Source organism: Erpetoichthys calabaricus, chromosome 10 (genome assembly GCF_900747795.2).
Source record: "Erpetoichthys calabaricus chromosome 10, fErpCal1.3, whole genome shotgun sequence".
NCBI classification, from domain to species: domain Eukaryota; kingdom Metazoa; phylum Chordata; class Cladistia; order Polypteriformes; family Polypteridae; genus Erpetoichthys; species Erpetoichthys calabaricus.
In genome coordinates, this window is record NC_041403.2 from 161849306 (window position 1) to 161866853 (window position 17548).

General features: G+C 39.4%; 1 protein-coding gene and 1 pseudogene across 1 annotated transcript; both read left to right on the top strand.

The window, feature by feature from the left end:
• Nucleotides 1-929: 929 nt before the first annotated feature.
• Nucleotides 930-7701, top strand: LOC114659702 (coronin-1B-like; annotated as a pseudogene).
• Nucleotides 7702-8083: 382 nt separating this feature from the next.
• LOC127529335 (coronin-1B-like) lies at nucleotides 8084-15167 on the top strand. Its single transcript, XM_051932473.1, has 4 exons — nucleotides 8084-8099; nucleotides 8211-8227; nucleotides 8670-8960; nucleotides 12819-15167. Exons 1-4 carry the CDS (start codon nucleotides 8084-8086, stop codon nucleotides 12942-12944), a joined length of 450 nt encoding a protein of 149 aa, XP_051788433.1. The 3' UTR covers nucleotides 12945-15167.
• The last annotated feature ends 2381 nt before the right edge of the window (nucleotides 15168-17548 follow it).

The following is a 17548-nucleotide window of genomic DNA, read 5'->3' on the forward strand; positions in this document are numbered from 1 at the left end:
CAGATTCAAAACGGATTAATTCTTCCAGAGCAGGAAGGGTTTTTGTAGTCCCCCGTGAAGCTTAGGGTGCCACAAAGCAATGACACACAATTGATTATGTGGGTGTAGAGAGCGCCCAAGACACATTGAGCTCCAGTTAGAACAGCGCACAATCGATGATGTGGTCCCCATGAATCATCATGTGCCGATAAGTAAGGAAACATAATCAACAAGCTTTGTTGCCAGTGAAGCAACGCAAAAACCCTCCTTGCGTGCCAAAGTGCTGTGGAGCACTGTTAAGACTGAAGACGGCTTACACATTAATGAAATATCACACTGCTTATGATTAACAAAAGCAACTTCATTCTCCCTAGGTACCCTAATTTCAATAAGGGTTAATTGTTCCGATTAGGTTAGGAAAACTGGAAGCTTATGTGAATTACCTTTTAACGATGGCAAAAACATGTTACGTTTTATATATGTACACACACACACCATCCAAAACTGGATGTAGCGATTCATTGATTGGCTAATGGTTTCCAGTATTGTGGGCACGATGGAGTGAAGGTTGACTGAGATATTCCTGACCTCTTGGCCAGTTCAGAGTAGCCTTTCTAAGAGAAAACGAAAATGTTATCTGGTGTAAAAATGCAGCATTGGCACTCTTAAAAGGCATCTAAAATACAGTCTACATCACTTTTGAGGTTTGATATGTTTATCATTTCAACACACATTATAATATCAGCTTGGTGAATTGATTTTATTATACATGTGAGTCATCATTTAGCTTGTTTGGCCTCATTTCCATACTTAAATGAGATGGGTCCAGCTGCAGACCTCAGCGATTCAGTAGTTGGCTGGACAGCCAATTGGATTTCAAGTTTTAGACACTTGGTTTAGTCGATTTGAGTCCGATAACCCTAATCTGAACCATAGTGTAACCAGCTGGTATGTCTGACAACCTCCTCAATGGAGTGGAGTTATGGAGGTCTGCAGCTAAGAGTGTATTGACTTAAACAAGGGTGTCCCCAAGATACTTTATCTAATTATGAATATGAACATTTTCCAAAATCCAAAAATATCTGAAATACTTCTGGGCCCAGGCATTTCGGATTAGGGATATTCAACCTGTATTTGTGTTTCTTGTCATTGTACACAGTATAGACCCCTGCATGTAAGTTTCTAGTCCTGTTTGTTGTAGTTTTGCTGAAAAAAATGTGAACGTGGAACATCACTATTGACATACTTCCCAAGCTAAAAAAAAAAAAAATTGGACTAAATAAATCTCAAATTTGAAACCGCCCAATACAAATTTAAAGTGATCAGCTAATAAATAAAATTGATAACCACTATTGTTTAGCCATTAGGTAAACCTCTCCTAATGAAATAAGTTATCATTGTATAGCTCAAAGTCAAATAAGGAATGCCTCAATGGGCTTTCACAGGCCCTGTTTTTTGACAGTAGCCTTGACTCCCTCAATAAAAAATATATACACAATGGGTCGATGATTGAACGCTTTTAAGAGTGAACTTAGAGATTATCCACAGAAGACGATAGTGGGAGGTGGCCGGTTTCAAGATTGTAGGAGATCTGATCACTGTTTTGGTCATCGACTTTCTTTTCAAAGGCTGTGACAATGTCGTTGTGATATGGAATGTGGGGAAGTGGAGAAGAACTTTTTCGCTTAGAGGATCAACACCCAGACAGTGATCTACAGTGCCAGCTGGAACCGGCGATGGTAGTCTTTTTCTGCACAGCCTGTAAAGATAAAAGTGTACGCATCCTGGATCCACGTCGTGGGCACAGTTATTAAGGTTAATTGGACTGGCTATTTGTGTTTGAAGATTACGTAGAATCTTAGGTATTTTTCATTGTACCCATTATATATTTTTACGGTAGCATTTTCATATTTCGTTCTGTTTGTTTTAACACGGTAACAGGAAAAAGAAAAAGCTCATGAGGGGGCAAGACCCATGAGAGCCATCTTCTTGGCAGACGGAACGGTCTTTACTACCGTTTCAGTCGCATGAGTGAACGCCAGCTTGCACTTTGGGATCCAGTAAGTTGATTGGCTTATGGTGGGAATCTTTAGAACCATGGATGAAACTCTTAATTTGTCTTGATTGAAAATGTCTCTTTGCTAATCTACATTTATTAGTTTTTTATTGTGAATATTTATTCCTCAACCTAGAATAACCTGGATGAGCCAATAGCTGTTCAAGAATGGACAGCAGTAATGGAGTCCTCCTTCCAATCTACGATCCTGACACCAGTGTTTGTTTATCTGTGCGGAAAGGTAAATATTTCATTTGTGAAACATTTGTCTAAAAAGACTTGTATTGGATGAAGGGTTAACTGTAAGTTTGTAATTTGCAGGGAGATTCCAGTATTCGTTATTTGAGATTACTGATGAAGCGCCCTATGTTCACTTCCTAAATACCTACATCAGTAAAGACCCTCAGCGGGGCATGGGATTCATGAGCAAAAGAGGGCTGGATGTGAACAAAATGTGAAATAGCCAGGTACTGAGTGGTGTATAGATTAAAAGCAAAGCTGTGCATGACCGAACAGCTGAACGTGATTTCATCACACAGAATAAGAGAAATTGTAGTTCATGTCAAATGTGAATACAAATCTCACCTTGCCAAGGTGAAGAGATGTAAAATTCAACAAGGGTTGCAACGTGAAGCAATAATTTTTAATTTTTTTTTTAACCTGTCAAGAAAAATTCTCCTGTTTTTATTGGGATATAAACCCTGACTCGGTGAGCTTCAGTAGAGACCAGTGTTGAACAAACAGCAAGAATATTAACACAATCATAAAAATCTCAATTTACTTGTGTTGTATAATTCATATGCCGGATATCCAATTGTGAGCTAAAAACCTCCCAAAGACATGTATTTTTGCTCAAATATTGTTAAACTACCTAGCCGCCCCTGCCCCCGTGAAACAGGACAAACTTTAAAAATCAATTAACAAACTGGTACCCATGCTATGGTCTAAGCAGAGGCAAGGTCCACTACAACAACGTGGCCAGAGATAGACTGATTCAAACGGCGGCTGGCGCGTGAGTGAGGAGGGCCTCACCCGGCTCCCTACTCCTGACGTCATGCTTCCCCCTCCCTTGGCCCACAGCCTCTGTCTCTCGGATTAGCGCAACTAAATCGCTCCTGCAAGCGAACTCTGATTCTTAGCACAGATGAGAGAATTCTCAAAATCAACTGGAATGTTCAACGCAAATCATAGAAAAAAAAAACCCGATCTAAATCCGTCAAGTAGTTCTCTTCGTGAAAAGCAGACAGACAGACGGACGTTGGATTTTATATAGAGAGAGATTAGCTGGCACTTCTATGTTCTTTTGATGTGCTTGATCAGACTTCTCCAAACAGCTGGTCCTGCACCTCCTCGCCAAGTCAGGCACATTTCCTTCAAATCTTCTTTTACTTTTTCCCTCCACCTACACTGTGGCCTCCCTCGCTTGCTTCTCTCATGTACTTTATTCCCATCACTATTTTGCCCACATATTCATTGTCTCTCCTCAACATGTGTCCATACCACTTCAAACTGCTTTCCTGTACCTTCTCACATACCTCTCCCACTTTTGTCCTTTTTTTTTTTTTTGTAACTCCACATATCTATCACAACATTCTCATTTCTGCCACATCTAACTTCTTCTCTTGAGCTCCCTTTACTGCCCATGTCTCAGCTCAACATAATAATGCTGGCCTTACTACGGTCTTAAAAACCTTTAACATTTGCCTTAATTCTTAATCACACAATACTCTCTTCATCTAGTTTTCCATCTTGGCTACCACCAATTCAAGATATTTAAATTTATTCACTCTTTTCAATAGCTCTACCTGCAGGCTAACATCTGAATCCTGATCATCATTAAACATCATCCATCATATATTCTGTCTTCTTTCTATTTATCTTCAACCCTCTGTCTTCCAAAGCCCATCTCCATTCTTCCAGTATCTTGCTTTATGCTGCTACACATGTCATCACCACAAACCCTGCAGTAATGGGATTGGGCGTTTATTCCATGACTCAACACTTGCATAACCAGATCAAAGGGGTAAGGACTTCAGGAAGATCTCTGGTGCAAATCCAGTCTTGGTCTCTTATCCCAACCCTAGTCCTCACTCCTTCATACATATCCCTGACAATTCTCATTCACTTTTCTGGTCCTGTTTTCTCTCTCATGCATCATCAGATCTGTTGATGTGGCCTTCAATCATAAGCCTGTCTCCAAATTGATAAACGCCACATGCATACCTTTCTGTTTCTCTCGATGCTTCTCTATGAACTGTCTCAATGCTAAGACTGCATCACTGTTCCTCTCCCTGGCATACAAATATTTTATTTCTCCTTAAGCTTTAATAATGGAAACATATTAAAAAACAGAGAAACCCTTTTAGGCCATTTGTGTGCACACAGGTCATTCTATTCATTTTATAGATTTCTAGTTTTTCATAATAAAGGATTTTTTCTTATCTACATTTTATCTTAGAGTCCATATTCTTAAAGTAAACCAGGAACAATACACAAATGGCAAGTCACTTTGTTGCAGACACTTCGTTGTGCTTTGAGTTGCATGTTTCCTGGCACTGTACAGTTGCCTTGCCTTGAGGATTTAAAGTGTCAGGGGTTCATTTTGCTTTTATTATATTATGTGAAGTGATTTGCAATACATCTGCATTTGAAAAAACTGAGAAGGCCAGATCCATTTTCTGATTCTGTCTTGTCTTGCTTTGTAGGTTTTACAAACTACATGAACGAAAATGTGAGCCAATCATAATGACGGTGCCCAAGGAAGGTACGTATTTTTATCAGTCAGGTATATTTTAAATATCTGGAATCCATGGTAGCGCAAGATGGGAAAACTAGACGAAGAGATAATCCATAGTGTGGAAGGAATAATTGGAATAAGGTATCAGGACTATTGTGTGAAAAAAAATTGAGGCAAATGTTAAAGGTTTTTAAGACGTTAGTAGACTTAGAAAGATCTGCTACAGTAGATGCTCACAACCATCACCAGTGGGTGGGCAATGGAGCAAAAAAAAAAGTCCTTGGATATTGTGTAGTATTTTGACAATAATGGTTGTAAAAACTTTCAAAAACGGTGTCATCTCTCACTGGTAGAAGGAGTTGTCGCAGAGTGTTTTTTAAATATTTAACTATTATACAGTGGGACCCTGACTTACAAATTCAATTCGTTTGCGAGGGCTGGTTGTAACTCAAGTTGGTTGTAAGTCAAGACTATTTTTTCCCATAAAAATAATGGAAATACCCATAATGCATTCCGAACCTCCCACAGCAACACTTACTTAACCTTTTCATAATTAAAAAGGGTTGTATAATGTGTATAATTTACCAAAACACCAATAATTTTTCTAATGTACTAACCAAAAAGTTATAAAAAGTGCCTAGCCTACCAGAAACAACAATTTCATATTGTACTCACCATTTAATTTGACATCTTTGGGCTGCAGGAAGGGAGGAGGAGAAGAATGAAATGGAAGGTGGTTATTGTTTGGAAGGAGCCTCCTTATACAAATCTTTTCTTTGTAAAACTGTCGAGATGGTGGATTTGACATGGTGTACATATTAGCGAGACCGTTCACATGACCACCACTCTCATATTTCCGCACAATTCCTTCTTCGTTTCGATTGTGATCGCTTTCTTTACCTTCGTTACCTTCTCTTCTTCCTTAGCAATTATCGAAATAAATTATATAAATCACTGGCACTGACCGATAATTACGTCCACAACACACATATCTGGGGCTCCTGACGGACACTTACAAACGCTCTCCTCGGCTGTTTGTTTACAATCGCGCAAGCGGATACACGTGATCGGCATTCAGGTCGTAACGCAAGATGTTGGTCGTAAATCAAACAAAAATTTGGTCATAAATTAAGTTGTTCGCATGTCAGGCCGGTCGTTTATCAAGGGTCGACTGTATTGTGATTTTGGGGCGGCATGGTGGCGCAGTGGGTAGTGCTGCTGCCTCGCAGTTAGGTGACCCAGGTTCGCTTCCTGGGTCCTCCCTGCGTGGAGTTTGCATGTTCTCCCCATGTCTGCGTGGGTTTCCTCCGGGTGCTCTGGTTTCCTCCCGCTGTCCAAAGTCATGCAGGGTAGGTGCATTGGTGATTCTAAATTGTCCCTAGTGCGTGCTTGGTGTGTGTGTGTGTGTGTGTGCCCAGCTGGCTGGCGCCCTGTCCAGGGTTTGTTTGTTTCCTTGTTGCCTTCTGCCCTGTGTTGGCTGGGATTGGCTCCAGCAGACCACGTGACCCTGTAGTTAGTCTATAGAGGGTTGGATGATGGATGGATGGATATTGTGGTTTTATGAAAATGAAAGTAGGAAGGAGACATCCTATGCCTATAATTATCAAAGGTTTATCGTAAACATAAAAAAATTAGAGCAAAACATTTTGCCACAGTTTAAATATTGCAATTATTATCCAATTCAAACTTTTATTAAAGACTAACCTGGTGTATCAATCTTCTACACCATGTTACATACAGGTACACAACAATAATGAAAACAATAACTTTTAATTAATCTTATGTGTTTGTGCAAATAGAAGAACATCTTTGATGTAAGCAAAATTAACAGGTTTGAAATATTAAATTTAGGAATTGTTCACAATGAATAATAACTACACTTATGAGTTAATATTTTAGTCTGAATGGATAAATATTCTAACTGCACTCAATATCTGTGCTGTAGGTTAATTAATATAGACTTAATTTTAAAATATGTGTCCCACAAAGTCTGTAGATGGACTCTGCTTTGAGAGCAGCACAGATACATGTAACACTTTAACTGCAAGATCTTAGCAAGGGAATTTTTGGGTAGGACCTGAACTTGAACTAAATTCCTGTTGCAAAATACTGGACTGATTTTTCGCCCAGCATGTGTTTTGAAAATGTCGGTCACTGTTTGTGAAGAATATCTTCCTAAGGGTTCAATGTATTTCTTGGCAGTGGTCTTTAATTGTCTTGAAACCACTGCTTTCCACTGTAGTTAGGTGGACCATATTGTTTTGTATTTAGTATGTACTGTAGTACCGTTCAGTATCTCATTCTGTTTGAAACTTTGGCATATTGAACAGAAATAGTACAGTGCCCTCCATAATGTTTGGGACAAAGACACATTTTTCCTTTATTTCCCCTCTTCTCTGCAGTTTAAAATTACAAATCAAACAATTCAGACATGATTAATCCCATGCTATGGATTCTATGGAAGGCAGACATCAAATTACTAAGAGCATGAGGAAAGACAATATGAAGTTTTGGGGCACCCATGGGAAAGAACTCCGGATAATTGTTTTCACAAAAATAAACAAAATTCAATTTAAAGCTTCTTTTCAGACGGGAGTCCGAGAGTGAACTGACTCAAAGATGCAGAGCCTCGGGTTATGTTGACTTCTAGCCGATCCAGGTGGCCGGACCCGAAAAGTGTTGTTGGGGCTAGAAAAGCCGTCAATCTTCCGATCTGCAGAGGGAGGAAAAGAAGGACGTTTTATTACACAGCGCCAACCCCCAGAGTGGTAGAGAAATGCCATCACCAGAGCCCTTAAACTGTCCCCTTTGTGCACATGCGAGTGACACAGCTCAACGTTAATATTAAAATGAAATGGTCAATATCTGTCTTTTTTTTTTTAAATTTGTTTCTGAGTACACATTTTTACCTTTATTGCTAACAGGATAGTCCTATTCAGTATAAGTCTAGAGTTCAATACTGCATGTCAGAAATAAAGTAAAATGTATAATCAGAATTCACATTTTAAAGACTATTCTTTTGGAAGATCAAGGTGCCTCGTTAACTTTTCTTGCCAGTAAAATAAATCCGTTTAAGTTATGCTTGAGACGCATACTGTGGTTGTTTAACTTAACCTCCTTGGCGTTGTATTTTATTCCAAAAATACATATGAAAAGCGTTGCATTTTTCTGGGCATGAAAAATTACATTTTTATTATAATAATGATATAAATAATAATAGTAATAATGAATAAAAGTAATATGAAATGAACAATAACAACAGAAATAATAATAATGCTACTAATTAATGCCAAAACGTATATAATCTCAAAATGAGTCCTTTGTGTGGTAAATCTTTAAAAGCCATGACACTTTCATCAATGCTGACATCACGGTCCGAAATTTAAACTCTCTGAAATTTTGCCAAAATGGCCTAGTATATCTCCTAATTTTCTTCAGCTTTGGGTGCTGAATGGGTATTCTCATCAAAGTCTTTATTGTTGGTAAAGTACAGATATTTTATAATTGGTGAAAACCTACACTCGGAAATCATTTTTGCAGCCTGAGTGATTCTCGGTTCTAATGCTTACTCAAGATGCATCTGTACAGTTGCCCAAGTGACACTCAGGACTAATGCTCTTCACACGGTTTTCGCAGCCCAAGTAACGCTCGGGTCCAACACTAAAGAGACCACTATTAATGATTATTAAGATTATTAAGATTACAAATAATCTTTAAAGCATATATTTGACATGGGCCAGCAAAGGTTTTGTTTGGACAGTGTGCTATTTTATGTGTTTTTTGCCATTAAAGCTGTCATGTACATAAGAGAGAGCATTCATATACTATATTACAATTATTTTAATATTTTTTATTTTAATTCTTTTAATTAACTTGAAGCTTTTTTTTTGGTTTTAGTCTGATCTTTTCCAAGATGATTTGTATCCAGATACCGCTGGCCCAGAACCTCCTATGGAGGCAGAAGACTGGGTAGCTGGCCGCGATGCAATGCCCCTGCTCATCTCCTTGAAAGACGGCTATGTTCCCAGCAAGCAGCGGGATCTGAAAGTTACTCGCAAGAATGTCCTGAGTACCGCGACAGCTTCATCAGCATCTGCAGCCAGCAGTGGTGCGGCAAAGAGCTCCGGTAGCACCCATCTATCTGCAGCAGCTTCTCACCCCGCAGGGATACCTACAATACACCATCCGGTGAGGGAATTAAGAATGTTTAAATCCTCGTTGCACACTTGTTATTTATTTTTTGTTTTAAAAGATGATGTCACATTACATGACCTGGGTGGTGAGAAATGACAAACTTGACGACCACAGTTGCTTATCTCGTCAATTTACATGACTTGAAATTGCACAACTGACTTTTCAGCAGTTTTACAATTCCAGAGTTTTGCAAGTTCACCCCTTTTTCTGAAAGGCTATAATGTGTTGCCTGACGGAACTGGCGGTCATGCAAAGGGTTTAAATGTTCTGTGAGTTCAGACGCAATCTCAGACACACAATCTCAGGTAGAAGAGGAATCTCATGAAGCGATGAAACGCACCTGAGGAATCACAAACACTCATGACATCAATTGTCCCAAATATCATGGTGCCTTGAAAAGGTTGGGCCATGTAGAAAAATTGTGTGATTGAAATGTCTGCAAATCCCCTTAAACGAAAGTCATGAATTTGCACTTTAATCACGATTTCTGAATTGTTTGACTTTCATTTTAAACTGGGGAGCAGAGGGGGGGAACCAATCAAAACTGTGTCTTTATTCCAAACATTATGGAGGGCACTGTATATGTAACACAGCAGGGTCTCACTGCTACTTCCAGCATGGGCCATCACTAAAAGTAAACCATTTTGCTCTTTTAATTCTCTGCTTTTGTTTCATCCTGTGTAGACAATTGTCATTCCCTTTATACTGGTGTTTGGTACTCATCTGTCCCGACTACAGTCCCTAGAAATGACTTTGACTATTGTGAATTGGTCTTTACATGCTGCTTTTACTGAAACGCAATTAGTGAATAACAATATCTTGAAATCCTACCTTCAGTATCGTAGTGCTACGTCGTGCTTGCCAGCCCTGATCTAGTGGAGTTTTTTGATTTATTTTCTTTGCTCTTTTAGGTAGAACAGGGGTAGTCAATGCCAGTCCTGGAGATCCAAAGTGGCTGCAGGTTTTCATTCCAGCAGTTTCTTAATTAGAACCCAATCCTTAGCAGATAATGAAACTTGATATTTAATTATATGGGTTGTTAGTGCTTTCATTCTTCTTAGACAAATTGTTATCACATTTAATTTAATTTCTTTATTTATTTGGGAACATTATCCATTATGTTTTGTTATCTGGAACAGGTTTATAGAACTTGGTCCTTCCCTTCACTCTTATTTATTCCAAAACTTTATATTAACACAGATGCTTCATGATGCATGTACACAGGTTAAAATGGCAACATGTTAGCTGGGGAGCTGTTGGTTCCTTTGTCATTTGCATCTCATTATTGACTGACGGCTGGTTCCGAAAACGAGCAGCAAGGAAAACCGAAATATTGCTGTTTTTAAAACTAAAACGTGCAGTTAAGGGTTCTGAATCGAACAAACGAGTTAACTAAAACTAAACCCAAGAAATGTATTGCTTTAGTAGTAAATTAAATGGTTTCTAATTAAAAATGTACTTAAAGCAAAAACTTGCTGCCACTGTGGACCTCCAGGATTAGAGCTGAGCCACCCCTGCATCAGAATAACCGCTAGCTTAGCCTCACTGCAATGGTGATCATGTGATTGTGGCCGGCTTGACATTTTTATAGGCTCTCCTACGGCTAGCGCTGAAGCTATGTCATTGAATAATGGAATGTCCACTCAGATTGCTTCCAAGTCAGCCCTAACGTAATTTCCTGCAGAGGCAAGAATCGTTATGTTACAGCATATTAAAAAACATAAAATCAGCTGTTTACTATACTTGCTATAGAACAAGCTGCATCAGTTACAATTTCAAAGTTTTCACTATTTTCTATTGTCCACTGTCCATACAGTTCATGGCCTTTTGGTTTGGCATGGACTTGAGTGATTTGTTGCCAAGTGTGAAGTGGTTGGAGTGAGGATAAGCATTTCGAAGTTTACAGTTATGATTCACTCTCTTGGGAAAAGAGTGGATTGCTCTCTTCAGGTCAGGATTGAAAAACAGCATGTAGTGGAGGAGTTTCAAGTATCTCGGGATCTGGTTCACGAGTGATGGAAAAAGGGAGCATGAGGTCAATGAGAAGACTGCAGCGTTGGCAGCTCTTCTGCGTGCGCTATCCCGGTCCAGGGTGGTGAAGCAGGAGCCGAGTCTAAAGACCAAACTCTTGGTGACCAGTCGATCTGCATTCCTGTCTTCACCTCCAGGATTAGAGCTGAGCCACCCCTGCATCAGAATAACCGCTAGCTTAGCCTCACTGCAATGGTGATCATGTGATTGTAGCCGGCTTGACATTTTTATAGGCTCTCCTACGGCTAGCACTGAAGCTATGTCATTGAATAATGGAATGTCCGCTCAGATTGCTTCCAAGTCAGCGCTAACGTAATTTCCTGCAGAGGCAAGAATCGTTATGTTACAGCATATTAAAAAACATAAAATCAGCTGTTTACAGTTACGAATGTGAAATGTTCCATAGATGATCTTTGGAATATTCTTGCAGATTAAAATTCAAGCCATTGCACATATGTTCATATTTTTGCGGTGTTGAACGTTTATTTTATGCACCCCTCACACAGTACAGATGTGCTAACTAGCAGGGTGGGACTTAGTTCTGCAAATTTAGCTATGCCTTTTATTGTGGGCCCCTTTGAGTTTTGGTACCTTCAAATGTTTTCAGAGTAACTATTTATTGAACAGTTGGGTGATTAGAATGAGACAGTTGGGACATAGTTAGCACTGAGCTATGAAGTTATGCAAACTGAGATTAAGGGATGACATGAGTAGAGTTTTTAAAATTGTGCAAGGAATTTGTGTGGTAGATCCTGGATATTACTTTAAAAAATGTTATTCAACTTGTAAAGGAAAGATTCTGCAAAAAAATGTTACAATGTTGAGTGTATTGACTGCCTGCATCTCTGTCTGGTATGGAGGAGACTGTAATGCTTCTGACCCAGTTTCCCAGCAGAGAGTGGTAAGTACGACTGAGAAAATCATTGGGACATCTCTTCCCCCATACAGGAACTTTACGGCAAACAGTGCCACCCACTTTATCGGAGACCACCCTCATAATGGACTGTTTGCTCTTTCTCTGTGAAGCAGTACCCAAGGCTACGGTATGGAACTGGCAGATTTCTTAAGTTTTGTCCCATAAGCCATCAGACTGTTAACCCTTTGGACCCTGCCCTACCAAGCATTTTGGCATTATAACCCAAGCCTCCTCAGAAATTTTCAGCTGTTTGGAAATTCAAATATTTTGTTTTATAAAAGTAAAAGTTATTTTACTGTGTAATGATAATATGATGCTATGCCACAATGTTATACAGTAACAACAGATTGATGCTATAGAACAAGCTGCATCAGTTACAATCTCAAAGTTTTCACTATTTTCTGTTGTCCACTGTCCATACAGTTCATGACCTTTTGGTTTGGCATGGACTTGAGTGATTTGTTGCCGAGTGTGAAGTGGTCGGAGTGAGGATAAGCAGTTTGCGGTTATGATTCACTCTCTTGGGAAAAGAGTGGATTGCTCTCTTCAGGTCAGGGGTGAAAAATAGCATGTAGTGGAGGAGTTTCAAGTATCTCGGGATGTGGTTCACGAGTGATGGAAAAAGGGAGCATGAGATCAATGAGCAGACTGCAGCATTGGCAGCTCTTCTGCGTGTGCTGTCCCGGTCCAGGGTGGTGAAGCGGGGGCCGAGTCTAAAGACCAAACTCTTGGTGACCAGTCGATCTGTATCCCTGTCGTCACTTGTGGTCATGACCTGCTTATCCCTATTCATCATATACTGTACATTTGTTTTTCAACTTTCCATTACAAAACGAGAGAAGACTCGTCAGCTGGCCTAAACTCTGTCGTTTTTTTTATTTTTATTTTTCCTCTTGTCCTTATAGGATGACAAAAAGGTGGAGGAGCTGATTGAAGAAGTTCGTGCTCTGAAGCTTGTCGTGCAGGCTCAGGGAAAGAGAATTGCCAAACTGGAGGAGCAGCTGGCACGCATTGAAGATGGCGATGTCTAGAGTGGGCGGGGATGGGGGGGGAGGAGAAATGAGCAAAAGAGGGTGTGGCCCTAGAGTGGGGGCTGTTTTTGAGAAATCCAACCCATTTTTTTTGCGCCTCTTGTCATCTCTTGACAAACTGCCTTGTGGTGAACTTTGTGTCCCTTTAAGCATTTCCTTTCTGAGGGCTAACCCTTGTAAATCAGAGAATCGTAAATCCCAACTTGATTCCACTTTGTTGCCTTTTTTTTTTCTCTCTCTCTTTCGTTTCTCTCAATGACGTAAGCTTTAGCGTTTTGCCAGTCAGTCATTTCAGTTAACGGTACAATAGTGTGCGAACAAAAGCCTCCTTTTTAGTGCAAAGAAAGTGAATTTCACACTTCTGGTGGATTTTTGATGACCAAAAGGACAGAACCATCCTAGCAGCAGCTGTGCAGAAACAAAATTCCAATACTAACATAAACTGCAGTTGGCGGCTAGAAAAGTGAGAGAGATTTCGTTGTCTTAACCGATTACTCAGCTTGTGGGTCGATATTCCTTATATTTCTCGGCCTCTCCCCTCACAGTTAAAGTTTTTTTTTTTGTGTTTTATTTTCAGGGACATTTTTTGCACAGCTCTCCAGGTTAAGAAGGGTCAATCATCTAATGAAAAGCCATGCTTAATTACAGATTTTGCATTCTACAGCTTTCTCAATTATAAAATATATATAAATATATATATATAAATATTATGATCATACTTGAGTGTATATGATATTGTATAATACACAGACCCATCCATCCTCACAGATATATATTAGTCTTTATAAATATACAACTAACAGATATAAAGATATTTGTATTTAACATTTTTCATTATATGTGCTTTAAACTCTTAAAAAAAAAATGTTGAATTTATTTTTCTTTTTATTAACATTTCTTGTAAAGTTTACAGTAGCTGAAAGCCTAATAAGCATATCCATTTTTGTTTATTTCTTCATATATTGTACTGGGCATTAGTACATTCTTAAATGGTTTTATTTCTGTACATTTGTCTCCAGCAGAACATCACATTCGTTTACTTGTGAGCCATTTAGGTTTATTAAATGGTATCATTCTCCTTTTTTTTTTCTGCTCTTCACATACACTCTACAGCATCCTGTATTGCAAATTTCAGATCCCAGGTCTTTTTGTGGTGTTTGGTTTGTCCCAGTCTTCCTTCCTGTTTCATTATTCCACCACTCCCAACCCCAGCAACACCACCAACTGTCGGGGTTATCATTTATCCTTTGAGAGGATAAATTGATCTGTAAGTCTGTGAGCAGCAGGGGGCGCCAAACCATTGCACAGAAGGGAAATGGACCAAATCAAAGACCAGACTTTTCAGTGCTTTCATTCCTATAGGCTGACGAGCATTCCTGCATAATTAGTAGATGTTGTTATATAGTAACATTTTTGTTTTAAAGATATATATATTTCTAGAGCTAACTTTTTTTGTATTCATCTTTTCACCACTTTTAATTTTTTGAGCACGTCTTTAGTAGTTTACCCATGAGTGTAACACTAACAATCAAGCGTATTATGAAATTTTTTGGTAAAAGCTGTGATAATCAGACACCTTTTTTTTCTTTTTTTTTTAATTCTCCAGTTGTTGTTCTGCTACTATCATGTCTTTTTTTTTATGTTATCTGTTTCATTCCTAGAGCAGAGCGGGCAGCTAATGTCTTTTAACTGGGGCATTGAAGCTGCAGAACTAAGCATTTAAAAAGAGACTTGAAAAGCTACCGCACTGATGGCTTCATCCCTGGACTGCTGTAAACCCTAATTCTTGGGGGGGGGGGTGGTTTCTGCACTCTTAAAGGTATTTCTCAGGATTTTTATTAGTCGAGAGTGAGATGTGGACGGGGGTGATTAGGCTTACACTTTAGTAATTCTGTATCTGCAAGCTCATGACGGTTTTCTTTGCTAAAGTACACAAGGTTTGCCCACCCTCTTTGACCCACCATGATTCCTATAGATGAATTTGATAAGAAACGTAGCTTCTGTTCTCGCTTGTTAATCCAAAGTGGCTTGAATCAAATTGGTTGACGGAGAGTTCTATGTCAGAATCATTTCCATGCTGTTTTGTCAACAACTGTACTTAAAAACTTGGAAAGTGATATATGATATTGTTTGTCTGTAGAGGACAAGTTTTTTTGCTAACAAAAAAAAAATATGAACGAATGGAGCTGGGTTTTTATATATTAAATAAACATTGTTTTCCTAGGCAGGTGTTTGTCTCTTTTCCTGTTCCCTGTACTCCACACAGTATGGCGGTTTCAGAAATCCAAGTATTACGTACCCATCCACCTTGATTGTGACAGTGCGGGATGGCTCCCACCATCCCTGGTTGTCCTGGATGGTTGCTGGTTCAAATCCCGTCACTGCCAGAAGGGATCTGTACATTTGGCCCTTGAGCAAGGATCTTAAGCTGAAAATTGTTCCGGGGGCAATGTACAATGGCTGACCCTGCGCTCTGACCTCTAAATTTCCTCTCGGGTATTAATAAAGGATATCAAATCAATTTTAATAAAGGATACCAAATCAATATTCAACTGACCCTTTTGTTGTGTTAATGATTAGTGTTGGGCAAAATTCACCAAAACATCGGAACCTACCAAGCATCACTAGAGCCCAGCTCTGTCCCTGCCACCTCCATCATTCATTGCAATTCATTCTCTAGAGCCCTCAGCCTCCTCCTGCTCCTTCCATTGCTCGACAGGCTCGAATCCTCTTCCTGCACTGGCACCCTTAGCTCACTTCTAAGGGGGATTTTCGCTTGTCTGGTCCACTCAGTCTCTTACTCTAAGGTTCTATTTTACTCTGTTGCTTTCATTTTCTCTTGTTTCTCTCGATCAATCTCTTTTCCTTCTCTCCCTGGACTCTGACATTTATGCTGTGCTAAACGACACACAGAGCTGCTAATGAGGGATGGCTGCACAGAAATACAGTGGAACCTCGGTTTGCAAGTAACTTGGTTTACGAGTGTTTTGCAAGACGAGGAAAAATTTTTTAATAAATTTTGACTTGATAAACGAGCGAGGTCTTGCAATACGAGTAGTATGTATACGCTTTGTCTGCTGAGCGTCATGTGATCACAACTGAGCTGATGGTTCTTCTTTCTCTCGCTGTGGGATTGTGGGTAATCATCTCCTATTCTCGGCGTGCATCACTCATATAGTCAACATCTGTATGAGCGTATACAGTTTACTACAGCATTGTGGCTATGATGTGCGAGTCCCCGTCTTGCACCCCAAAACACGAAGTTGAGTCTCAGTACTTTAGCAACACCAGCTTTATTCAGCTTGAAACCGCAACAGCCCGGTTATTTATTGTAGCGGGATCTGCCACTCTCCTATACACAGACACAGCAGTCAGGCAGGGTCGTGGCCAAGTAATACTGTGCCCTGCGCGTTTATAATGTTCCTTGTATCACCCATCGACGGCAGGCACTTATAGCAGGTCCGCGATCTTTTCAGATTCGCTTTTACGGTGAACTGCTACAGCGCTGGGAGACTGCGATTGCTTTGGGATGCTCTTCCATATGTCGTCCCGTTTGTTGGAATCCCACAAGAGTTTAGAAACTCACTCACACCAGCCATGATTCTTTTCAAAGGTAAAGTGCAGGTTAATTTGTTTTATGTATTTTTACTTTATATTTTGTATTAATCATTTTTATATGAATAGTTTTGGGTTGTGTAACGAATCATCTGAGTTTCCATTATTTCTTATGGGGAAATTCACTTTGATATACAAGTGCTTTGGACTGCATGTTTCCGGAACGAATTATGCTCGCACACCGAGGTTCCACTGTAGATTGATGCAAAGATTTCAACCTCCACCATCCAGCTGCTGTCCAACACAAACTTGTTCATGTCATTTCAACTTGGCCACCTGTATCCCCACAGGCCAGCTAGCTAGTCGTTTCCTCAGATTGTATCTATTCTTGTTCTAAGCTGTACTAAGCACAGTTAATTTCTAAAGTTTTTTAAGTACTATTTTTTTTAATTCATAATATTATACCATCCCCATGGCAATGATTCACTCCAAAATGTCAACACTTTTTTTCTGTTATGTGTGTCAAAGGCCGGGCAGACCTTAGGTTATCATCAAGATGTTGTAAACATGGGATCATTGCTTGAAATTGTTGTGAGGAATATTACACAGGAGATGAAAACATATAAGAAGTGAGTTAATGTCAAAACTAAAGGGCAGAAGAATCAGAACGTCAAGTGCAAACTCAAAGTCAGTGAACAAAACCACATTAATAATTTTAACAATGACTAGAACCCAACACTAGAGTCTATTTTAATAGAAAGCTACCTTATTGCTAAGGGTGAACTATTTTTATCGAAAAGACCATCCAACATGCTGTGTACCACCATATTTATGCCAAAGACTTGATGATGTTACACAGACATGATTGGGAAAATCCGTATCTGGTGAAAAATTAAGTACGTCCTAATAAAAAATTAAAATGATGCAAAACGAAACGGGGAAAGAGTATCGATACTAAATATGCAACAAAAACTCCAAAAAGAAACTGGAAGGAAACCAAAGAACCTTTCTTATTTTTCTTCTTTTTCTTCTTCTCCACTTCTACACAG